The 26,138-nt window shown below is 33.5% G+C and overlaps 3 protein-coding genes across 3 annotated transcripts; all 3 read right to left on the bottom strand.

The window, feature by feature from the left end:
• Positions 1-4,073: 4,073 nt before the first annotated feature.
• On the bottom strand, positions 4,074-6,022 carry LOC145730644 (putative cytochrome P450 6a13). The gene is made up of 8 exons (XM_081981965.1): positions 5,602-6,022; positions 5,358-5,550; positions 5,180-5,307; positions 5,037-5,126; positions 4,747-4,980; positions 4,604-4,696; positions 4,392-4,550; positions 4,074-4,338 (listed from the first exon to the last, which is right to left on the bottom strand). Exons 1-8 carry the CDS (start codon positions 6,020-6,022, stop codon positions 4,166-4,168), a joined length of 1,491 nt encoding a protein of 496 aa, XP_081838091.1. The 3' UTR covers positions 4,074-4,165.
• Positions 6,023-8,212: 2,190 nt separating this feature from the next.
• Positions 8,213-22,002, bottom strand: LOC145730452 (uncharacterized). Its single transcript, XM_081981667.1, is given in 27 exon segments — positions 8,213-8,462; positions 8,516-8,674; positions 8,728-8,820; positions 8,871-9,104; positions 9,160-9,246; positions 9,300-9,427; positions 9,478-9,670; positions 9,724-10,148; positions 11,192-11,352; positions 11,354-11,379; positions 12,679-12,837; positions 12,892-12,984; positions 13,038-13,253; positions 13,312-13,413; positions 13,471-13,598; positions 13,654-13,832; positions 15,963-17,225; positions 17,318-18,136; positions 19,202-19,362; positions 19,418-19,576; positions 19,630-19,722; positions 19,772-20,002; positions 20,057-20,170; positions 20,230-20,357; positions 20,405-20,597; positions 20,646-21,075; positions 21,397-22,002. Coding segments are annotated over 27 exon segments (6,159 nt in total). The 5' UTR covers positions 21,409-22,002; the 3' UTR covers positions 8,213-8,289.
• Positions 22,003-22,141: 139 nt separating this feature from the next.
• LOC145730642 (cytochrome P450 6a2-like) lies at positions 22,142-24,739 on the bottom strand. The gene is made up of 9 exons (XM_081981962.1): positions 24,567-24,739; positions 24,065-24,495; positions 23,500-23,692; positions 23,318-23,445; positions 23,138-23,263; positions 22,851-23,081; positions 22,706-22,798; positions 22,494-22,652; positions 22,142-22,437 (listed from the first exon to the last, which is right to left on the bottom strand). Exons 1-9 carry the CDS (start codon positions 24,722-24,724, stop codon positions 22,274-22,276), a joined length of 1,683 nt encoding a protein of 560 aa, XP_081838088.1. The 5' UTR covers positions 24,725-24,739; the 3' UTR covers positions 22,142-22,273.
• Between the last annotated feature and the right edge of the window lie 1,399 nt (positions 24,740-26,138).

Below are 26,138 nucleotides of genomic sequence, written 5' to 3'. Positions count from 1 at the left end.
AAATTTCACACATTCTTCAACACAATCATCTATTTCATACGCCGTAAGTTATTGGTTTTTGATTCCATATACAGACAGTACAAAATCAGACTGTAATTTGGCGGAAAAAGGAAAGAAATATATTTCTGTGTGTACCTACATCCATACTTGTCCATATATCAGCATCGGGAATATTGCCATTCCTCTGAAATTGCTTTTGTTATCTTGCGGAATAATTCAGCTTTAAACTCTGAACCATGAAACGAACGTGAAATGGGTTTTTGTCTGTATAGAGGCATTGAAGTTTCGTCGTTTTTACAGTAAAATACTCTTTCTGTGTCCTGCAAAATTGCTAATTGCCTAGCCAAGTTTTGTAAAAAAAAATCGATTGACACTTTTATGGAAAAAGTTTTCCAATTTAACCTACGGTCAGCTATGTGAAAGTTTCAACTTTAAAATAAATTGGAAATTATGTGAAAACTTTTGCAATTAAATTCGCATCCAGAAACGTTAAGTTGAGCTTCATTCGCTAATTGGGGACTAAAGTTATTTTTTGGTTGCATTTTCTATATAAATCTCGACTTTTTAACTTTCTAAGAGCCGTTTTGCACGTCCTAAAATTACTTACTAATTTTTGTTTGAAGCACATTTGGTGTTTTATACTATTCACGATTTAAAAACAAAATGTGGTAGTATGTAGTATTTTTCATCCCTTTTCTAATGGCGGTTTAGCGAAATTGATAGAAGTTCAAATAAAAAAGTTACAACCTTTCAAAAACTGAAAAAATGACATTTTTGGTCAAAAGTGCAATTTTAACAAATTTTTATTTTGCTCCCTAAGGGTTCCAATGTACAGCAAAAGGTGTATTTATACCAAAGAACCTTAAATTAGATGAAATAAGTACAAAAAAAGCACTTAATTTTTCATTTTTCAAAAAAATTTAAAGAATGTATATAAAATTAATGTATGGTATAAGAGGTCTTATTTTACTACTTTTTGAAATATAATATCTCGGTAACATGAAGAGCTAGAGAGGCCAGGTTTGGCTCATTTTGTAGTATTTTGTATGTTACAATCATTCAAAAATTGAAAAAAATGCTATTTTTGCAAAAAGTGCAATTTTGGCAATTTTTTATTTTACTCCAGGAGGGAATTACTTATTTACCAACGTTGTATTTTCCTCCAAACACATGACAAGAGATGTGACATTCCCATTATTGCAACAATACAAAACATAATCAATTCCCAGACAGACCGTCTGGTTTATCTTTAATGCATTCATACATGGTGTTTTCATCGTAGTCCAATACTATTAGAATAAACTCCCTTTTACTAAATTTGCATGAGTATACACAGACGCATTATCAGTAACGCGCCATGAATCTTTGGATTTATGCATTGGTACAGGCTCATAAATGTGGATTTGTTAAATAATTATTATTTTATTCTTCATGCTCTTTGAAGGAAAACGGAGCATAATTAAGGTCATGAACAATAGAGAGAGCTTCCAATATTGATGAGAGTGTAACAGGACCCGAATCGGTCTCTGATTGCTGGACATTAATTAGCGGTTTGGTTGGACAGCCAATTTCTAGCATTTGGCGAGCCACCGTCATAATATAATGTAAATTGCTATCAGTTAGCCTCTAAAATTATCGATTAGTGCCGAGTACCGAGAGATCTGAAGAATAAACTTGAATACAGTTCTGACAGAAACGCGAGGCTATTATTATGTATTTGCTCTATTAGACTAAATTGTTTCAGAGCGTAATATAGAGACGGTAACACCTAAGGCTTAGTTAGAAACTCAAGCAAATTGCCTTTCATCGAGTGCAGAAACTTGCACTAGTTTATATCAACAACATCAATTTTTAGTCCTCTAAGATTTGAGTTATTACAGCAATACCAAACAACAAATAATTTAATTTTGATGAAATTCTACTTTCGTAAGAGCAAAAGCTGATTACTTCGCAATTTCATTTTGCCCGAATGAAATAAAAACAAATTACTTGAATTAAAGTCAGCACAGTGGAAAATTGTAATTTACGTTTTGCGGAATAGTTCACGCGTTCCTCAATGACCAGTTACCGTGCTGTAAAAATATAATTTCAACTGGGAAAAGGTTCGTCCGTATGACTTTACGCTCTAGTGCATTCAACAGGAATTGCACCAGCCCTCTATGTTGTTCGTAATAGGTGAATTTTCCATTTTTTTACAGAAAATCTAGACTTTGTAGGGTTTAGATGTGTTATTTCACTAGTAGACCGGCGAATGAAGAATATTTTCTTAAAGTTGTGTATATTTTTTGCGGTTGATTATATTGACCAACTTTTAAGGTTTCATCTTAATTATGTATGGTTATTACGATACAGGGTGTTTCATAATGTATGCGCAGGACCTTAGAATATGGTAGCTTGTTCAAAAATATGAAAAGGGTCTGCTATTTACTTGCCGTCTAAAATGGACACATAAAAATTAGTCTGAAAACGACGAGCGACTTTCAAGAGTGGACACTTTAGTACAAAAACAATGAAAACTGACTTGAAAGGCAATTTTGAAGCCTTAAAGTAAAAGCTTATTAGTTTGAAGACAATTTTCAAGATCCGACACTTGAAATTAGTCTGAAAAAGTAACTTAACTTACTTGAAAGGCGTATTTTAAGCTTTTGAGTCAAATTTCAAGGGATTGATTTACTTTCAAAGATTAAGAAGACCTAAAATTAATCTGAACACCATGAAAACTCACTTGAAAGGCAAAAGTGTCAATTATCTGAAACTTCAAACTGCAAAATTGTGCTATAATTTGACCAACCTTGTATCTCTTACGGTTTTCGAGATTCCCGCACATTACACGAATTTCCAGCAGCATCCGGTATATACAGGGTGTTTATGTATAAATAATTAGCTTCCATTTTTAAGCAAAAAAGTTTGTAAAGTGTGTGCATTGTTTCGAAGATACAGGGTATCAAAGTTATATTTTTTTCCAGACTTTTCTATATAACTCCTAGGGTTTTTGAGATATTGAGCTCAAATTTGGAGTCCAAGTCCCGTTTATTTTCATATTTTGACTTAAATTGCTTTTGAAAATAATTAAAAAAAAAAAAAAATTTCTGATGGTGTTTGGGTGGACGTGATGTAAATCTGATAGAGACGAGTATGATGTTCTCTTTCTGTTGCTTATACGGCAAAGAAAATCGAATTGTGTGGAGTAACACCATTTACACGAATCGAATCAATAACGAAAGCTTTTCCAACATCGGAAAAAGGTATCCGGCGACTTCCAAGATAAGAAGTTACGTATGCAGAACGGGCTGTCATCAGCTTTTATAGAGAAATTTCTGCAAAAAAAAAAATCGGCTCCGAATATCGAGATTGAGGCGATGAGCCGCCCGAAATTCAATTTCTCATTGACACTCATTCATCTTTTTTCCATAAAAAGAGAAAGAGCGAGAAGACCCGATTTTTCGACCCTCCCAGTGCAATTTATATAGATGAGGTTTCGTCTTCCTATGTCGTAAATATGATGTGTGCGAGGATTTGATGCTTTTCCGTCACTTTTATTGAAAATAGATGCATGGGAATTTTCGGGAGCCGAACGTTATTGCCACTTTTATCTTTCCAAAACATCTTTAGTTGGTTTCCATTCAAATGAAGCAAAGTTTTATTGTTTACCTTTACTAGTCATTAGAAGTATTGAAAATCTATTTCAAAGTGCACAAAAATAAATACGAAATGATGTAAAAAAGTAGAAAAAAACCTTATAAGTAAAATGAATACGATTAAAAAATAGGACAATATAAATACAATTTCTACTAATAGAGTGAGAGGGTACGTAAAGGTATCTGAAACAGTTTTCGAGATATGCTTGAAAGACGCCATTTTGTTGTTGCTTCAAACTGATTATGTTCTGTTTTGCTGAAAACTGAAAAGGTCGGTCTTAATTCAAATTTAAACAAAATTAGAACCTTGAATACAAATTTACAATTTTGAGTTTATATTTACTTCAGTGTAGCTGGTAAAATATCACTTTTGTGACCACTGGTCAATAAACTGAAATAATTCCACTAGACTATTACTAGAAAAAAACAACAAAAAATAATTCAGCAAATTTGTATTACTTTCTAGGATCATTACATTTTTTGTTTTCATTAACATAGTAATCAAAAACATAAACACAATCTTCGAACTAGAACTTGGTGATCTTGGAAACCACAAGTAAAATCTCATGCTCAAACATATAATTTTTGGTTCCGGTTTTCGTTTTAAATGGTGGTTTCATCGTTTCGTGTAGCGTAAACTTGAAATTGGTTAAAAGACGGACAAGACCAATTTTGGATTGCATTTTCCCATATCTCATACCTGAGAAAGTGGTTTCAATTAATGATTTTACAGTTTTTGTGCATGGAACTTACCTATACACGATCTAGGCCCTTCACCGAATGGAAGATAGGCGAAATCTGGTCTTTTGGCGATTTTTTCCGGGGAAAAGTTGTCTGGATTGAATTGTTCAGGGTTTTCGTAATATTCTGGATCCATGTGCAATCCAATTACGGGGACCAAAACTCTCACACCTGGGTCAAACAACTTATACTGTCTTAGTTTTTGGAAGTTGATACTAACTTACCCTTCTCTATTTGCACGTTAGTGTCGGGAATTGTGTACTTTTTGGTACATTTGCGTTTCAAGAAGTATAGTATAGGGTGTTTTCTTAAGGTTTCTGCCAAAAAGGAGTTGAAAAACTTTGAGTCATAATCAAGTTTTACATACCGTTAAACACTTTTTCCAAGTACTCCATTTCCATCATAGAATCGTATGAAATGTTTCCATCATGTTTTTCCAGTACGGCAAATATCTCTTTTCGCAGTTTTTCTTGGATATCCTGGTTTTGTGCTAGTTCCACTAACGCATTAGTCATAGTAGTGGAAGATGTTTCAAAACCAGCAAGATAGAACGCAAAGCTTTCATCAACAATTTCTTTATCACTAAGAGATTTGTTGGTTTCTAAAAAAAAAACTTGGATGAATATTTCACTCTAGTTTTTATTGAACGATACATACGATGCTTCTTTTGGTCAATCATAAGTTGCAAAAAGTCGTTCCTGGTTATGTTGTTTTTTTCTCTGTAACTTATAGTATCTGTCACTATACCTAAAGAACAACATTTTAAACATTGTAAGATGTTTTATAGCATTCAAACTTACTTTTGAAGTAGTTACGTACTTGCGGTGTAAATTTTTGATAATTTATGGCACGTAAGATGTTATGGGGAACGAAATTTTCTAAGGCCATTTTTAGTATGTTACCTTGTAGTACTTGTCTGCCAATTACCCTACAAATGTATTCTTACAGTCAAGATTTAACTGAATATTGTAACCGAACCTAAATATATGGTTGGGTTCTTTAAGACTGTTACATTCAAGCCCAAAAGCTACCGAAGCAATTGCGTCAGTAGTAAATCTAGCACAGATATCCTTGGCAGGCACCGGCTGATTCTCCTCAATCATTTTATTTAACGTATCCACCATTTTATTGCCAATTTCAGCCAAAATTTCAAAAATAGTTTTCAATTTACCTACAAATCCATAATTTCAGAAAGAAAAACATTAAAAGTTAAATAACTCACCAGAAGTAAACAAAGGAGTAAGCTGCCTTCTTCTAACTTTCCACTCACCCCCGTCCATACCTAATAAGTTATTAGTGAGTTCACTGAATTTATGATTAACTGAATCACGAGAATTAAAATAATCAAAATCTTTTGACAAAACTCTTTTCACCAAATTTAAGTCTAGGACCAATAATTGTGGGAAAAATGTGGCGTAAAGTCCCACATACTTATACCCTGAAGATTTAGCTCTATGGTAAATATCAATAAAAAAGTCTTTGTAGGAAGCCGATCCAGTAAATATAGGACCCATATCACCGAATATTATATGTGGACTGAATTGGGGTACTCCTCTTCTTTTCCAGTATTGGTGCTTCCATTTTACCAGTATAAAGGATAGGAAAGTGGTTACCACCAATGCAGATATAATTTCCAAAATCATTTTGCTAAAAAACAACAAATTAGTTGAGGAAATTAATAAAATACTTGTACTTACTTTTTTTGAGGTTGGTTTGAACTTTCGTAAAATTGTATACTTGCGTTACTTTTATAGTTCGCCAAAATGCCCTGAGTAAGCTTATGAAACAGGAGTGGACTTTAAGAAAAAATGCAACAAAACCTAACTACAATGTATTAAATTGAAAATTATAAAGTGTTACCCTGTTTCCCATACAGTAATTAACTTTAAACGTGCAATAAAAAAATCTCTAGAAACATAATTTAAAAAATAAAATTAAGCCAATCACACCATAACGTATAACCTAGATTACCTAGCTGTAAAGTGTATTTATCACGTCAAATTAAAATTTCTAACAAATATTAAAAATCATAATACTTATAATGTTACACTGAATACGTCTTATACATGGTAAGTAATACAAAATCCTTCTAAGTGCAAAATAGTTGTTCAAGTAAAAAGGATTATACTCTATAGAAAAGTAGTGTTATTTATCTGGATAGCCAGTCTGCCAGAACATTATGAATTTGTTTATTCCCTTATTGGGAATTTTTATAAGAAAAAGTGTTATTCAAAACTTTAAGTAACAACATCGATTGTTTTTAATATTTTCCTACCTTTCTCGTTCGTTGGATAGTAATTTTTCTTTTCTGTCTTAATTGTTTATTATATACCTATATATATACAGGGTGATTCCAAAGTTGGGGCTTTCCTTTCACCTACGAATAGGGCTTCAAAAAATAAGTTTTTTTTTTCCTTTGACGCTTTTTCGAAATATGAACAATAACGAAGATACAGGGTGTCAAAGTTTTACTGAGAAAAAAACAAAATAGAAAATAACTTAAATTTAATTTTAACTAACTACAGGTTATTTCTTATCAACAGACATAAACAAAAACAAAAAGATTTCAGCCGCCTTTGAACTAAGTTTTAATAATTTGACATTTTAAATTAAAACAGCATTTAATTTTAGGCACGCATTAAGAAAGTTTTTATTTTTTTTACTGGGAAACGGTGCGTCGTAGCAAAAAAGAATAAAAGGGGTTTTATTATTAGAATTGAACAAGGAATTCAATAATAAATTTTATGTTGAAAAAAACCAGTAGGGTAATATTTTTTTTCGAAAATGTTTTAAAAAAATTATACGCGCGCCACTGGTAAACGCAAGAAAATTGTTGTTTCTTGGAAAATTTCCTTTCTACGTAGCTACTAACACTACAAAATTTTGTCTAATTACAAGTGGTTTGGCCAAAATCATTAAATTTTTATTTTTTCAGTAAAACTTTGACACCCTGTATTTTCGTTATTGTTCATATTTCGAAAAAGCGTCAAAGAAAAAAAAACCTTATTTTTTGAAGCCCTATTCGCAGGTGAAAGGAAAGCACCAACTTTGGAATCACCCTGTATATATGTTTTATTAATCAAGTAGACTTAATAAGCTCATTAAAGTCATAAATTATCTTAGATTAAAAAAATTACAATATTTTACGCAGCTGGCTTTTAGTAATTTTTAGTTGGTGATATAGTTACACCACTGGATCAACCGAAATAATTCTTCTACTCACAACTAGAAAAAAACACGAACAGACAATTCAATTAATTTCAACAAAAAACTAAAATTTACAAAAACAAATGAATTAGTACTAAAACAGCCACCACAATTTACAAATCCATTTGTAGCAAACTGTTGGACTATTGAAACATACTGAGGACAAACGCAGTAGAAAAAACTAAACAACAAATCCAGACAGAACAGAACCAATTGCTCCTCCAAATCTTAATAACCCCTTACATAACCTACCTTACGAACTTCTTTATCAACGCACTCAAATAACTTCTTAATCTCCGAAAGACGGGTACAACCACAAACGCGAATTTATGATTTATTTGAGGAAATTATATAAAAAAAATATATTAAGTAAGTTCCTATGTATCTAATAACCTAATTAATTATTCAAAACGTATGTTTTTGTAATTATGATAGCTATAACGTCAATATGATGTTGAATTGTTATTAAGTGAAGTGTAGTAAGGTTAATAGAATTTTCGTACTACATAAAATAGTGTTTTGACTCAGAAGAAACTTGTAAAAGTATACTGTAAATCGTTGAATTGGTCTTAATGAGTACTCTTAAAATCTGAATGAATGAATTAAGGAAATTTATATTTAGACAATTCAGCAACAAAAATGTTTATTTTTTAATATTAGAAATACATTTTTTCTTAATACATAACCAGAAATATAACCAAAATTAGGACTTAGTGATCCTGGAAGCCACAAGTAAAATCTCATTCTCCAATATATTAATTTTCGATCCCATTTGCGTTTTAAATGGTGGTTTCATCGTTTCGTGGAGCGTAAACTTGAAATTGGTTAAAAGGCGGACAAGACCAATTTTGGATTGCATTTTCCCATATCTCATACCTGAGAAAGTGGTTTCAATTAATGATTTTAGAGTGTTTGTGCATGGAACTTACCTATACACATTCTAGGTCCTTCGCCGAATGGAAGATAGGTGAAATCCGGCCTTTTGGCAATTTTTTCCGGCGTGAAATTGTCTGGATTGAATTGTTCAGGGTTTTCGTAATATTCTGGATCCATGTGCAATCCAATGACGGGGAGTAAAATACTCACACCTGGGTCAAGCAATTTATACTGTCTTAATTTTTGAAAGTTTATATTAACTTACCTTTCTCTATTTGCACCTTAGTGTCGGGAATTGTAAAATTTTTGGTACATTTGCGTCTCAAAAGGAATACAATAGGATGTTTCCTTAAGGTTTCTGTCAGAAAATAGTAGTAAAACTTTGCGTCATAATCTAGTTATACCTACCTTTAATCACTCTTTCTAAGTACTCCATTTCCATGATAGAATCGTATGAAATGTTTCCATTATGTTTTTCCAGTGTGGCAAATATTTCGTTACGCAGTTTTTCTTGGACATCCTGGTTTTGTGCTAGTTCCACTAACGCAAAGGTCATAGTACTGGAAGATGTTTCAAAACCACCAAGATAGAACGCAAAGCTTTCATCAACAATTTCTTTATCACTAAGAGATTTGTTGGTCTCTAAAAAAAAACTTGGATGAGTATTCCATTCTACTTTTTATTGAATAATACATACGGCGCTTTTGGTCAAGCATAAGTTGCAAAAAGTCCTTCCTGGTTATGTTGTTTTTTTCTCTATAACTTATAGTATCTGTCACTATACCTAAAAAACAAAATTTTTAACACTGTAAAAAGTTTTATAGCAGTAAAACTTACTCTTGAAGTAGCTACGTACTTCTTGAGGAAATCTTTGATATTTTATGGCACCTAGGATGTTATGGGGAAGGAAATTTTCTAAGGCAACTCTTAGTATGTTACCTTGTATTGCTTGTCGGCCAATTCTCCTAAAAATGCATCTGTACAGTCAAAAGTTAACTGAATGTTGTAAGCGAACCTAAATATATGGTCGGGTTCTTTAAGACTGTTACATTCCAGCCCAAAAGCTACAGAAGCAATTACGTCAGTAGTAAATCTCGCAAAGAAATCCTTGGCAGGCACTGGCTGATTCTCATCAATCATTTTATTCAGTGTATCCACCATTTTATTGCTGGTTTCAGCCACTGTTCCAAAAACAGTTTTTAATTTACCTACAAATCCATAATTTCAGCAAAATACTTGAAAAGTTAAACAAACAACGTACCTGAACTAAACAAAGGAGTAAGCTGCTTTCTTCTGTCTTTCCACTCCCCCCCATCCATACCTAATAAGTTATGAGTGAGTTCACTGAATTTATGATCAAGCGAACCACGAGAATAAAAATAATCAAAATCTTGGGACAAAACTCTTTTAACCAGATTAACGTCTATGGCCAATAATTGTGGGAAACATGTGGCGTAAATTCCCACGTACTTATACCCTGAAGATTTACCCCTTTGGTAAATGTCTTTGAAAAAATCTTTGTAAGTAGCCGATCCAGTAAATATAGGACCCATATCACCGAGTAATATATGTGGACTGAATTGGGGTACTCCTCTTCTTTTCCAGTATTGGTGCTTCCATTTTACCAGTATAAAGGATAGGAAGGTGGTAACCACCAATGCTAATGTAATTTCTAGAATCATTTTGCTAAAAAACCACAAATTATTTAGTGAAGGAAATTAATAAAATGATTGTACTTACTTTTAAAGGTTTGTTTCAACTTTCGTAAAATTGTATTGTTGCTTTGGTTTTATAGCTCACAAAATATCCTTGAGTAAGCTTAGGAAACAGGAACGGACTCTGTCAAAAATGCAACAAAACCTAACTACAATGTATTAATTTGAAAGTTATATAGTGTTACTCTGACACCCATATTAAAGTAACCCAGTTATAATCTAAGTCTAATTTTACAAGTAAAGTTAATCCATTTACACCATAACGAATATGTATACCTAAATTACCCAGCTTCAATGTGTTTTTAGTATAATCACGTCAAATTAAAATTTCCAGTAAAAAATAAACAATCATTCTATTATTAGTACGTTACAATGGAGACATTTTATACATACATAGTAACTATTACAAAACTCGTGTAGATAGTGTGTTGTTCAAATAAAGGATTATAGTTTTATTATAATATTAATAATAGAAAAGACAGAACATTATGAAATTGTTACATTTTGTAACCTCTTATCGAGAAATACTATAAGAAAAAATGTAAAAGTATAGATATTTAATGAAGTGTCATACAAAAAACATCTGTTGTGCTACTTTTTCCTGTTCATTCGATTTTTTTTTGCCTCCAGAGCATTTACAGTACAAACAATATGGATCATATAAAAATTTATTATCTTTAGGCTTAAATAGGTTTTATTAATTAAGTAAACAAAATAAGCTCATTAAAAAAATTGCTTGAACTAATCTCCATGAGGTTTTAAGGTTAAAAGGACGCTGAGTTCTACAAAAGGACAGTCTTTTAGGAACTAATCTTAACAAACTGAAATAGAATTAAATTAATTATTATTATTAATTTAATAAATATTTTTTGTTGCTTCTATCTATTAGAATAGTTTGGAAGGGTTCTTACTTTTGGACTATTATGGTACTCTTTTAACTTTGCTAAGTTTTGATAATAAGAAAATCCACCGAACAAAAAAACAAATCCAGTACTTTCTAACCTATAAATCATTTATTCTTGAGTATTTTTGTGACCAGTAATTCTAGAAGCTACTAACAGTATATCCTGTTTCAAAACATAATTTCGTGAACCAGAATCAGCTACAAATGGTGCTTTCATTGATTCGTGAAGACGAAATTTAAAATGATTTAGAAGCGCCACAATTCCCACTTTTGGTTTGGATTTTGCCAAATCTCAGAGCTGAAATAGTATATTCTATATTAAGAGCGGAAAGTATACAGGGTGTCTAAAAAGTCTGGAATATTGCAAATATCTCGAAAAGTGCTGATTTTATTTTTCTCAAAATTTGCGACTTGTTAAGGTAAATAACAGCGCATGACGTGAGGGTGAAATGAGGTTCGCAAGTATACAGAGTCAGTCACAAAGTATACCAACTTTCTTAATTTAAACCTAACACACTGTATATTACTTCAGATTTTAAGAGTACTCATAAAGGCCAATTCAACGATATACGATTTTTTTTTTTTGATATATTTTTTTTTTTTGATTTTTTTTTTTGTACCTACCTATAACAATGATAGGTGTAACAATGACAGCTAACGTCAATATAATGTTAAATTAATTGGCAAATTTTCCTATTACTTAAAATGGTGTTTTAGAGTGAGAAGGAAAAGACTGACATCTTAAGTATCCTTCTCACTCAAAAACACCATTTTCAATAATAGGAAAATTTGCCAATTAATTTAACATTATATTGACGTTAGCTGTCATTGTTACACCAGTCATTGTTATAGGTGGGTACAAAAAAAAAATCAAAAAAAAAAAAAAAATCAAAAAAAAAAAAAAAAAAATTAAAAAAAAAAATTCTTATATCGTTGAATTGGCCTTTATGAGTACTCTTAAAATCTGAAGTAATATACAGTGTGTTAGGTTTGAATTAAGAAAGTTGGTATACTTTGTGACTGACCCTGTATACTTGCGAACCTCATTTCACCCTCACGTCATGCGCTGTTATTTACTTTAACAAGACGCAAATTTTGAGAAAAATAAAATCAGCAGTTTTCGAGATATTTGCAATATTCCAGACTTTTTAGACACCCTGTATATTTGCCGCTTGCACATGAAATTTGCAGCTTGAGGCGAAGCCGAACGCTGCAATCATGTAAAAGCGGCAAAAGTACTTTTGGCTCGAAATATAGACGATATTTTTTCGACGACTGCTGTGGGGTGGATTAGAAGGACAACTCACATCATTTTCGTCGCTCGAACTCATTGTCACCGATAAATCACTTTGACGGAATGTGGTTATTTCAAACAGGTATGTCAAGCGTTGTTATGGAAACGCCGAAAAAAGTTGGTGACTAGATTGTTAGTAGAAAGCGAAAACGCTCTAGAGCAGAAAATCTCTCTTTCTGCTCGCGCGCGGCAAATAACCCCTTTCTGCTTCTAAATGGAAGCGTACATGAGGTACTTTCAAAGTAAGTCGTCGAAAAAAGGTTTTTTTAACTTATTTTGGTTTTGTTAAAGATCTGTTCTAACCTATGCATAATCTGGGTCCTTCACCAAATGCTAAGTAAGAGTAACCTGGTCGACTTTCAACTTTTTCTGAACCAAAGTTGTCTGGGTTGAATTCTTCTGGATTTTCGTAGAATTCAGGATCCATATGCAGCCCAATTACCGGAATGTGCACCAGAGTACCTTATAACGTTTAATACATTACATTATTTAATATTTTCCAACTCAATAACTTACCTTTTTCTACTACAATATCAGTGCTTGGGATAGTATAATTTTCAGTGCATTTTCTTCTCAAAGTAACAGCAATAGGGTACTTCCTTAAAGTTTCTAGCAAAATGTTCATTAAAAACTCAAATATAGATTAAACAGTTTAGTACTACCTAGAACCACTTGATCCAGATACTTCATTTCCTGTATTGAATCATAAGTAATTTGATTGCCATGCTTTTTTAGGGTTGCTTGTATCTCATTTCGAAGTTTGTCCTGAATTTGTGGATTTTGGGCTAGTTCCAACAAAGCATAATTTAGAGTGCTGGACGATGTTTCAAAACCAGCAATAAAGAAGGCAAAACTTTCGTTAATAATTTCGTTATCATCTGAAAATTCGAAAACCAACAATTGTTTAAAGTTTAGCTGCTGGCCTGAATACTTTACTTGAATTGGCTGTATGGTTTCTTGCCTCAATCATGAGTTGTATAAAGTCTTTTCGAGCAATTTTAGCGTCTTTCCTATAGCTGATTACATCTTTTACAACACCTATCATAACATTACTTTTAACTAGCTTTTTGCTTATTGTATATTTGACCTACTTACTGGAAAAGTAGTTTCTCACTTCAAATGAGTAGCGTTGAAATTTTGCAGCAGCCAATAGATTATGAGGGATTAAGTTTTCTAATGCTACTTTTAGCGTACTAGGAATAAATACTTTTTTGCCTATCATTCTGTAAATAAATTTTTTACATTACACACATAAATTGGAGAGAGTTGAAAGTCTACCTGAAAATACTATCTGGATTTTTCAAACTATTAGATTCCAACCCAAAAGCTGCACTAGCAATTATATCAGTGGTAAATCTGGCAAACACATCTTTACCGTTTATTATTTTTAGGGAGTCTTGCGGCAACCTCGGTGCGGATAGGACGTGTTTGGTGCAGTTTTGTATAAACACTTTTATCTCTCACATGGTTCCGAATACACAAAACTATTTGAAGAATTTTGTTTAACACTGGTTTTTAAACCGACTGATTGAATCGCCACAAAACCGACTAACTTTATATATCAATATCAATACACGATAAGAAAATTTATAAATCATTGGATGGTCGTACGAGTGGTCGTTAAAAAGTAGCATGGATCCGGGGAGCTCACTAGAGTCCGAATCGGACAGGGCTTCCCAGGATGGTTTTTTTACAAAGCCAAAAAGTAAAAAAAGAGGAAGAAAACCCACTCGTTCTACTGCAAACGCTCCAACTTCTCCAACCCAGGAAGCTAAAAAGCAAGCACTGGACATTCAAACAACCTCAACATCAACCTCCTCATCTCAAACTAAACAACCAATAACAACTCCAAAAACGCTACAACATACATTACCTATTACCTACATTGGTCCACTCGTATGTAGTTTATGCAACACCCACAACAACCAGAGTTCAATTAGCCATCAGATGGGACGAAGTGAACGTTGACAACAAAGATGTTGTCATCAAGCAAGAGAATAATTTTCTCATAAAAACCAACAACGAAAACAAAGCCAAAGAATGTCTCCAATTGCTCATCCAACAAAAAGTCATAACATCTTTTAAAAAACTGGATGTAAGCCACACAAAAATCCAGCAGACAACAACTGATCGACATATAACGCCTTCCTACTCGGTGGTGGCTACTGGGGTTGACCTAGAGATCACGGACGAGATGTTTTTAAAACACCTACAAAAACTCAACTTGCAAATAAGATTTTGCAAAAGGATCATCTCTAGGCAGAGGGGCACTCCGACACTTATGATAAGGCTCATTACAGGACACCTTAGCACTTACGAACAGTTAGTAAATGACCGCACCGTACACTTCCTGGGCCGCGTCTTTAGGATAGTTGAGAGTAAGCCTCCAGCGCCTGTTCCTGCCCCATGCAGTAAATGCAATTTATTTGATCATCGGACAGAGGAATGCAAAAAACCACTTAAGTGCAACAAATGCCAGGGGCCCCATTCAACAACAACCTGTACGTCACCACTCCCAATTAAATGTGCAGCCTGTAACTCCGAGGACCACGCGGCTTGGAGTATGAAGTGCCCAAGAAGACCCACAGCCCCGATTGAAGGAATTCCAAACGTTAAAGTGAAATGCCTGAACAGACGGACAGCTGAAATAACACCAACAGTAAAAGCGGGAAGTAGAATACACACACCTATCACAACGCACGACTACATCATAAACAAATACAAACACGAATTGAATAAGACTACAAATACAAACAGGGAAGAGTTAATAAAAAAACTTCGAAAACGATTTGTAGAAGACTTTGACGTTGATACTTCCGTGGTTTTCTTCGGAAGCCACATGTACATTTTGATGTTTGACATGCTTCTCCCAAACCGAAACTCCCCAACTGAACCCCTCGACCAACTAAAACAAACAGTAACTAATTTAGAACATTCACTTTAAAATTACTTTACGCCAACATCAATGGACTTAATCACAAAAAACAACTTATTTATAATTACGTAGAACGAAACAATACGGACTGCTGCATGTTTGTGGAGACTAAAACTAAAATAGGACAGACCCCGACATATAGGAACTGGCAGTACATCTGCAAACACGGAGACACTATAAATAACGCCAGAGGAGGTGCAACAGTACTTCTTACACCGGAAATAAGACTAGGCAAAGCAAACCCTCCTCACCTTAATAATCCCTTGAACGAATGTCTTCACTTCACCATTCCCTACATAGACGATTTACTGCACATATTTTTAGTATATATTCACCCACACTCCAATATCGAACAAAATATTTTGACCAAAGCGTGTCTGTACAAATACGCCATAATAATAGGAGACTTCAACCTTAATAGGAACAAAACCAAACAACTAAATGTATTTCTTAACAATTCGGATTTTACAAAGCAACATACGCCACCGACATTCCTGATGCCTGAGAACCAAGACTCAACACCGGACATTTTACTACACACAAAAAACCTTGCAAATAACATTAAAGATATAAAATTAACCAACGAACTTGGATCTGACCACCTAGCTATAACTTTTAACATTGACTTACAACATGTAAGTATTGCTGTTACATGTTCGATCTTAGTGCCGTTAATTGTCAGCTGCTCGTTATATCTCTGTGTTTTTGATATTCTCATAAATTTTGTTTTCTTAGCATTCATTGTTAGTCCATATTCTTGACCACACTCGGCTATTCTGTTCATTAGTCTCTGAAGATCGTCGATATTTTCCGCTATAATTATGGTGTCATCTGCATATCTAATGTTGTTTACCGGTATTCCGTTTATTTTTATTCCTGCTGTCTCTTCCTCCAGTGCTTTTTTCAGGATCTCTTCGGAGTACGCGTTGAAGAGTAGCGGTGATAGTATGCATCCCTGTCTTACGCCTCGCTTAATTTCGATTTCTTCTGACATGTGTCCGTTAATGCGTACCTTTGCTCGTTGTTCATAATATAGATTTGATATAATTCTTAGGTCATTGTAGTCTATTTGTTTTGCTTTGAGGACTTCCATTAGTTGTTTGTGGCGGACTCTATCAAACGCTTTGTTGTAGTCTATAAAACAAATGTACATATCCTGATTCACATCCAGACATCTCTGAATCAGTACATTGAGTGCGAAAAGGGCCTCTCGCGTGCCCAGACCTTTCCGAAAGCCAAATTGTGTTTCCCCTATATCCATGTCCAGTTTTTGATATATGCGATTATGGATGATTTTTAAGAATAATTTTAGTGTATGAGACATCAGACTAATGGTGCGGTGGTCGCTGCATTCCCTAGCATTCACTTTTTTGGGCAGGCAAATAAAGGTCGACACTAACCATTCTTTAGGAATAACACCTGACTTGTATATTTGATTAAACAGTTTCACCAAGATGTCTATGTATTCTGTTTCTATAATTTTCAGTAGCTCAATAGGAAGTTCGTCAGGGCCTGGGCTTTTTCCTTCTTTTGCTGTTTTTAAGGCATATACTATTTCTTCTTTTGTGATATCCGGGCCCGTTTCATTGGGGATGCAATCTGTATGTTGTTTCTTTTCCTTTTCATCATCGAACAGTTCCTCAATATATTCTTTCCATCTTTGTAATTTTCCATCTGTCTGTGTTATGGTGTTTCCGTTTCTGTCCAAGAGTGCATTAGTAGGGTTATGGTGTTGTATTCCTGTCATTTCCTTGACCTTTTTATGGAGATTGAATAGGTCATACCTGTTTTGGAGATCTTCGATCTCTTTGCATTTCTCTTCGAAATATGTTTCTTTAGCCTCTCTAATCTTTTTCCTGATCTCATAATTAAGCTTTCTGTATGTATGTTCATCTGTATTCTTAAACTGTCTTCGCTGTTCCATCATACTTAGTATTTGGTCATTCATCCATTTTTCTTTTTTCTTCTGGGGCTCTTTTAGTATCTCTTTGCTTGGATCCAGGATACATTGTCTTCATTGTTTATGTTCAGTTTGTCAAGGTTTTTGTGTACTTTTTGTTGGAGGGTTTGTTTTACAACTGGGTCTTTAAGTTTCCTTGTTTCCATTCTGGGGGTTCTTTGATGTCTTTTAATGTTCTTGAGTTTAAGTGTGACCTTAGCGATTATTGGATTGTGGTCGGAGAAGACGTCCGCTCCAGGGTATGCTTTCACAGTTTTAACAGCATTGCGGTATCTTTCGTTGATCATGATATAATCTATCTGATTTCTGACTATTTTATTAGGTTTATCTGCGGGTGACCGCCACGTGTATAGCCGTCTATCTGGTAGTTTGAAGAACGTGTTTGTGATAATTAGGTTTTGATCTTGGCAGAATTGCATTAATCGATCTCCTCTTTCATTACGTTCTCCCAAGCCATACTTTCCCACATTCTTTCCGCTTTGTCCTTTGCCTATTTTAGCGTTGAGATCCCCTAGGATCATTGTTATCTCTTTACATTTCGTCATTTTCAGGGCTTCCTCAATTTGTTCGTAAAATGTTTCTATGTCGTTGTCCTCCCCATCCGCTGTCGGAGCGTACACTTGGATCAGGTTCATTTTGGTATGATTTGTTTTTATTTGCAGGATCATCACTCTATCTGAAATAGGAACGAAGTTCTCTACGGTTCTCTGCACTTCTTCACTGACTATGACTGCCACCCCGTTTTTGTGTTGATTGTCATTACTTCCGGAATAGTATATTGTGGCCTTTTCTGCCGAGACGTAGCCTGAACCCGGCCATCTTGCTTCGCTTACTCCGAGTATGTGAACTTTTAACCTTTGCATTTCCTGAAGAACATTATGCATTTTGCCGGGTTGAAACATGCTCCGGACATTCCATGTACCAATTCTTATATTTTCCAGTTTTGTTTTGTCTTCTCTGTTGGTTTCACAAGGATATCGCTTGCTGACGACCTGGAAGGCCTTGTCTTTCCCTTCCCTGCCGGATCTTGGGTTCCGACGCCCATGATCAGTAATCGTATGTTTGTTGGTTTTTTGACCATGATGATTTTTCTAGGGATATATAATGAGATGGTTTCCCCTTGCCTTTCTCATCGCATTGTAGAGGCCAGTGAAACTGTTCCAGTCGTGCCCTCCAGTATTCCTTTCTGGTCCAGTCCAGCATAATTTGCTATGTGCATCAGTTCGGTGTTGAGAATGATGCTGCCCATTCTCAAGCTAGATTTTGGTTCGCCCCGGGTATTTCATTTCCCCGGTATCACCCATATCTGGGAGACGTTCCCCTATCCACCACCTGGGGAGGCGTCCGATGGGGGATCTAGCTAACCCCACACGGAAGAGAACTCAATTATTTTACTCAAACTACTCTATTTACAGTAGACCATAGTTTAATCCATTTTTTGGTAAATTTTAAGTTTTTTAAATGATCACAGCACAGTCATAGTTAAAAGTGTCTAATACATAGTACACAATAGTTTTTCAGTCAAAATACTTAGTCACTTTTTGCCTTTAACTCTTTAAGGATGTTTTTAAGGGCAAAACACCATTTAAAATCTTGTAGAGGACTAAATTTTCTACAACTTTCCCTATTTACACTTTTTTGTAGATTCTTAAATAACAGAGCTACGCTCAGTCCAATTGCAGTTAGTTTAAAAAAATGTGACTGTTTAAAATATTATTGGTGCAAATGGTCACGTGACTGAACTGATTTATTTTATCTCGTTTCTTAAATATTAGAATAAAGGAAGAATTAGGAATTAAATTCAAACAAATTCATAATAAAACATATTCAGCTTTTAATACTTGATACATCACATGCGAAACAGACCTAATATAATTTTTAATTTTTTTTATAGTATTACTATAAAAATTTCTATGGAAAATCCACATTTAAATCCTTGTAACATTCAGGATAGGGTCATTTTTAAAGTATAGCAAAATCGATCCAGGTCGAAACACGTACGGTGGTTTCATGGATTCGTGGGGTGTGAATTTAAAGTTTTTGATTGCTGCTAGAACACCCAGTTTAGCTTGAATTAGTCCAAGACGCATTCCTAAAAAAAAATTGGTCAATTAGAAAGAATAAAGGACGTTCTAAACAATTTTTACCTAGGCATTGTCTGGGTCCGTATCCAAATGGAAGCCATGTAAAATCAGGACGTGCGGATTCCTTTTCCGGAGAAAAATTGTCTGGATTAAACTCATCAGGATTATCGTAATATTCAGGATCACGCTGTAAACCGCATATTGGCACGTGTAGTCTGCTTCCTAAAAATTGTTTATGATGTCTCAATTATCTTTACTATGTAATCAATACTAACCTTTCTCTACAATCACATTAGTGCCAGGTATTTTATAGCTTTTGGTACACATTCTCGGTACCACAGTCACAATAGGGTATAGCCGTAAAGTTTCTAAAAATAAAATGTATTAAAAGTACTAAACCACTAACAAGCTAAACACCTTTGACAACTTTATCCAAGTAAGTCATTTCGGATAAAGCGTCATAAGTGAGTTCTCCATTGTGTTTTGCCAGTACATCATTGATTTCTTTGCGCAGTTTGTCTTGGTACTCAGGGTGAAGTGCTAATTCCCATACCGCAAATGTTGTAGTACTGGAGGATGTGTCAAAACCAGCAAAGAAAAACAAGAAACTTTCACTGATAATTTCTTGTTCTGTCATGAATAACTTCTCTGTGAAATATTGTGTTAAATTTGCATGTTTTATTTCTAAAATTTCATTTTTACCATCGTTTTTTCCTGAGCTTATTCCATGATTTTTCATTTGTATCATTAACTCCATAAAGTCATTTCGTTTTTCCGAACTTTCTTCCCTCAATGTGATAATATCTTTTACAGTTTCTGCAAATATGGTGGGTTAGTTAGTGTTAGGGTTTTTTAATGCAAATTATGTAACTTACTAACAAATGTGTTAGTCATTTGCCTGTCGTGTACTTTAACTCCAAGAAGTCCAATGATTTCCATAGGAAGTATTGTTCGCAAAAGTGTAAATAATACACTTGGTACTATAATTTTGTCTCCAAGTGTTCTGCAACGAGTTAATTAGTCTTAAAACAAAATTTAATTTACCAATACCTGAAAAAAGACTTTTCCTCTTTGAAACTGTCCGTATCAATTCCAAACGCTACACTGGTAATATTGTCTGTAGTATATCTAGCAAAAACATCTTTGATGTTTGCAGGTTTATTTTGATCAGCATGTTTGCCAAGATATTCGGACAGTTTAGTAGATTTTTCCGCTAATATTCCAAACATCCCTTTAAGTTTACCTAAAAATTTAAGTGTTTAAACAATGACTTGAATAATTGTTTAAATACCTGTAGTAAACAAGGGAGACATTTTTACTCTCCGTTCCCTCCATTCAGGCCCTTCCATATTAAATAAATGAATAGTGAGCGGTTCGTTTTTGTGATTGTACCTTCCGTGAGAACCAAAATACTCAAAATCTTTTATAAGCACAGTCTTTATTAGATCTCTGTCTATAACCACAACGTCGGGATGTGAAAAACTGTATACTCCCAAAAATTTATAACCAGATTTTTTGCCGTAAAAATACAAGTCTTTGAAGAAGTCAAACGATGATTGTTTTCCAGTTGCCAGAGAGCTAAAGTTTCCAAATGGCAAACTGGGCGGTAATTGCGGTGCTCCTTGTCTAGTCCAGTAAGTTTGGCGCCATTTTAGGAAAATGACGTAAAGTGTCACTAGAATTACCACTAGTGCTATAGACACTGTCAATGACATGTTTAACTGAAACCAAATCAAAAGTTATTACGTTTTTTCTACGAATATCAATTTTCATTCGATTTAACTAAATGGTCTAGTAAAATAAGACTCTGTTACAGACTCTCATCAATTTTTTTTTTAATTTGTAGAAAAGAGTGCAGAAAAGTTACTTTCCACACAAACTCAAATAAGTGTGGATAAGTGCACTTTACCTCATTCAAGTAGAAATCAAGTGTTTTACAAACTATATTTAATATTAATTCGTAAAAATTGGCAATAATTCTTTATGAGTTTAGTTGCGCATATTGTAATGTTATTATACTCAATAAATCCACTAGTACATACCTGTTTACTCATCAATTGCACAATAAACTATCCCACATGTGTGTTCAATAAATTGATGCTTTGCTTTAACACAACGCTTTGAACAGCCTTGAACTAACTGTAGAGTGGAGACTTAAAAACAACTAATTACAGTTTTATACCATTTATTGCATGTGGGTTCAGAACAGCATTTAAGCAAATTTGCATTGGAATTAATTCTCAAAGTTATTTACTTTTGTCTGCTGTACAGTATTGTACGTATTTTCGTGCAATAGTAAAGTAAAGTAAAAAAGTAAACTACAAAATTTATGAAAATAAAAATTCACTTTACAGCTTGAAGTTATGTTGTATTCTAAATAATGTTCAAGTCCTGAACTGCGCTTTGTGTTCATGTAACTGGTTCTAGCAGAATGACAGAGAGTTTTTGGGCAAGTAAATCTGATGAGTCCGCAAATTTTATTTTAGTCTTCTAGTGATACAGTGAAAGAAACAATTATTTTCAATATTGCTTTACTAAAAGTCAATAATTTACAAAACAAAGAATCGTTCTCAAACTATTTTTTGATCCACCGAAAATACTAGTATTGTTGTTATGTAAATAACAAATTAATTTAAGATATGTCTATTTTGATAATATAAGCTTTTTAACCCATAGCAAAATAACAACAATTGTCACTTTTATATTATTCCTGAAGCTAAATATAAGAGTGAAAACATTGATAACTTAAAAAAAAAACAGTACTTGTTATCAAAAATTCATGTGATATGTAGGAAAACATATTTCATTTATTTTATTCATAACATCATATTATTTTCCTTTTATAACATTTAACTGACGATGAAATATTTACAACTTGACTGCACCTATTCCTAACTTAATTAATTGTCATATAATTACTTAAACCCTTGTCAGATTGACAATAGGATCGTTTTTGAGATACAACAAAATTGATCCATGTCGAAGAAGGTAAGGTGGTTTCATCGATTCATGAAGTGTAAATTTGAAGTTTTTGATAGCAGCTATAACACCCAGCTTGCTTTGGATTAGTCCTAGACGCATTCCTGAAAAGACAATTATGTAAAACTAGAGTTTTCTAAAGAAAAATTACTGCTAGTACCGATGCATTGTCTTGGTCCAAAACCAAAAGGCAACCATGTAAAATCTGGACGTTGGGATTCTTTTTCTGGAGAGAAGTTTTCTGGATTAAATTCGTCTGGGTTGTCGTAATATTCAGGATCACGTTGCAATCCATTAATTGGCACATACAGTCTTGAACCTATGTAATCACCCAATAATTACCAATATCTAGACAATCACAACAGTTCATACCTTTTTTAACAATAACATCTGTACCAGGAATCTTGTAGTTTTTGGTACACCTTCTTGGTAGAACAGTGACGATTGGATACAACCTCAAAGTTTCTAAAAATCGCATAATTAGTCATTCCATAACAAATAGTTTTAAGGCAATTACCTCTAATAACCATATCTAAATAGGTCATTTCGGATAGAGCATCATACGTAAGTTCTCCATTATGCTTTGCAAGAACATCGTTGATTTCTTGACGAAGTTTGTCTTGATACTCAGGATGATGTGTCAATTCCCATACAGCAAAAGTTGTAGTACTGGACGATGTGTCAAAACCAGCAAAGAAGAACAGAAAACTTTCACTAATGATTTCGTCGTCAGTCATAAACGTTTTTGCTATACAGAATCAAAAAAGTTAAAACGTTTTTTCACTTTTTTCAATCTGAAATTACCAGCGCCAACAGTTTCCTTCTCCGGATTCACGGTTCCAAACTTTTTCAACTGCAACATCAACTCCATAAAGTCGTTTCGTTTACCTTTACTGTTTTCTCTCATTTTGACAATGTCATTTATAGTGTCTGCGAAAATTTTAAGTTAATTTGGTAACACTTTTGTTAAGAAGGGCAACTTACTGACAAAAGTCTTGGTTATGTCCTTGTCGTGAACTTTGAATCCCAAATCTCCCAACATTTTATCAGAAAATACAATACTCAACAGTGTAAAAACCACACTGGGAACTACCAGTCTTTCTCCAAGTGTCCTGTAAAGAATTAAGTAGTAAATCAGAATTTTTTTGGTGTGGTAAATGTTGTACTTGAAAAAAGAGTTTTGTTCCACAAAACTGTCTGTATCTAGTCCAAATGCCACGTTGGTTATATTGTCCGTAGTGTATCTGGCAAACGTATCCTTAAGATTCAAAGGTTTGTTTTCATCTGCGTATCTGCCAAGATATTTGGTCAGATTGTTGGATTTTTCTGTTAATGTACTGAACATTGCTTTGAGTCTTCCTAGAAATTGATAGAAATTGCAATTAGTTTTGTTGCTACTTATTATTGAATTTGATGGTGTTGAACTCTTATGTATAGAGGAAAAACTAAGGCAGCAAGCTATTCCCTGAGTAATTTTCTAGCCGGGATCTGGGCATCTAAACTTCAGAAATCGTAAGCAAATAAAAAATCGATCAAGGTGTTGATAAGCAAAGATAATACAAAATTTAATCTCACTAAATCCAGTTAAAAAAGATCATCAATTATAGTGACACCAATTTTACTTTAACCATCACAGCTCAGCTGCTTTATCAGCAGAATGAGTACTACTTGAGACATTAAAATTATTGAATTTTGAAGTAAATGTTCAGTTTTTAGACCAGAAAAACCTACCTGTAGTAAACAATGGAGTCATCTTCACTCTACGATCCTTCCACTCTTGTCCTTCCATGTTGAATAAATGAACAGTAATTGGTTCAGACTCATGATAATAAGTTCCATGAGAACCAAAATACTCAAAGTCTTTAGTTAAAACAGCCTTCATGAGTTCCTTGTCTATCACGACCACTTCGGGTTTCCAAAGACTGTACACTCCCAAATATTTGAGACCTTTGTTCTTGCCGTAAAAGTACAGATCTTTGAAGAAATCGAATGTCGCTTGCTTTCCAGTGGCAATGGGAGTGAAATTGCCAAATAGTAGATCGGTTGGGATTTGTGGAGCTCCTTGCCTCGCCCAGTAGTTATGACGCCATTTTAGGAAGGTAACGTACAGTCCCACCAAAATGGCTAATAACGTTATTGGTATAACCCATCCCATGGTTAATCTAAACAAGTATATTACAAATATTATATATTATCATCAAAATAGTCAGACAGTTGTATCACGTGCTTTTACCTGTAATAGTCACAAACTGCAAATAAACACTTGTTTTTAGGTACCCTTAAACTACTAATAAAATCGATTAAAAACAACAAATATATACTTTTCTGACGACTGATTACATGTCCAGGGCAGTACTCAGATGTTTTTTGTTCAACTAATCTTATAATCATTAGTCTACTATCAGATTTAACTGGTAAACTGAAGGAATGAATGTTTTTACCAGCCTCTGTCAAATTAAAGTTGAACGACTATAACAATTGAAGCTAACACAAAACTATCGATATTATAGAATATTCCAGTACGGTACTGGTAATCGATTTGATATTACCTATCATAATATGTAAGGATCGTAAATAATTTTTTGTCGAATTTTATATAACAGCACACGGTTTTACTTTCAGAATTACCCACACCTAATATTGCACTTTCATATAGTTGATTCATCGCAGTACGATCTTTGCTGTAGTAATCGTTGTAAGCGAAATTTTTGACAAATCATCCTTAATAAGTTGTTTTGGTTTTGAATTATTCTAATCACGCTATATTTTTGTTATGTTGGTGTTTACTTTTATGTTTTCTGAATATTTTTAAACAGTTCTTGAAATTTGAATATATCCATCACAGTTTTTTGAATTTTGCAACAAAAGTTACAGGGTTGTAAAATTCTGTTGTTTTTACCCGACATATACGATGATTATACTTTTTGGCGTAATGCACATTTGGTCATCTCCATGACCAGACAAACCTTGCTTTAAATCTAATCTAATGTATTAATTTTATTAACTAAAAGTGAAAAATAAATCTTTACCAAAATATTTGCAAAACATTATGAACTTCTAATAATTTTTAAATAAATTTTAGCTTAATTTTAATATTTAGCAGTAGTCCTTAGTGAAAAATCATTAATTATATCAACAACAAAATTATGAAATATCATTTGATTGTTCAAGATAAGACAGTGATATAGAGATTTTATGTTAAGTAGTGACTTTGGCAATAACAACGAATTACAAATATCATTTGGTTACCTGGTTTATTTTCATTGCTTGATTGTATTTCTATGTCCTTAGTTTTAGGAAAAATGGATCTAAATATGTAGTAATAGATAACGTGTTACTGATGCTAGAATCCTGAAGTAGTTGTACTTTGAAACAATCTATTGTTTTTTTTTTTAATTTCCCATAATTACCTTTAAGAATAGTAAACAAATATTATGAGGTAATATCGTATAAGCCTTCAGTTACTTAAAATATCATGACGATGTTTTTGCTTACTATAATCGAACATAATTAAAATCTCATTTGTTTCGTAAAGAAAATACTCATGCTCAGGATTTACTTATTTTTCAAAAATTAATTCGATTTGCTTAATGTCAACAAGATCAAGAGAAGCACAATAAGTCTTCTCATACTAAATATCTACGAATGATATTTAACAAGAAGCAAATTTAGAGTGTGTTGAACGAGAACTTTAGCCAAATCAAGTTTCCTCACACAAAAATTTCATCGTTTTGTAGGTGTTTGTAGGATGAATATTATCATTTATTAACAATTTGTAGATAACAATTATTGTCAAAAGTCTAAA

This window comes from Ips typographus, linkage group LG6 (assembly GCF_016097725.1).
Source record: "Ips typographus isolate SLU linkage group LG6, UJ_Ityp_2.0, whole genome shotgun sequence".
Classification (NCBI taxonomy): Eukaryota; Metazoa; Arthropoda; class Insecta; order Coleoptera; family Curculionidae; genus Ips; species Ips typographus.
The sequence above is the reverse complement of the archived record's forward strand: the minus strand, read 5'-3'. Positions and strand labels throughout refer to the sequence as shown.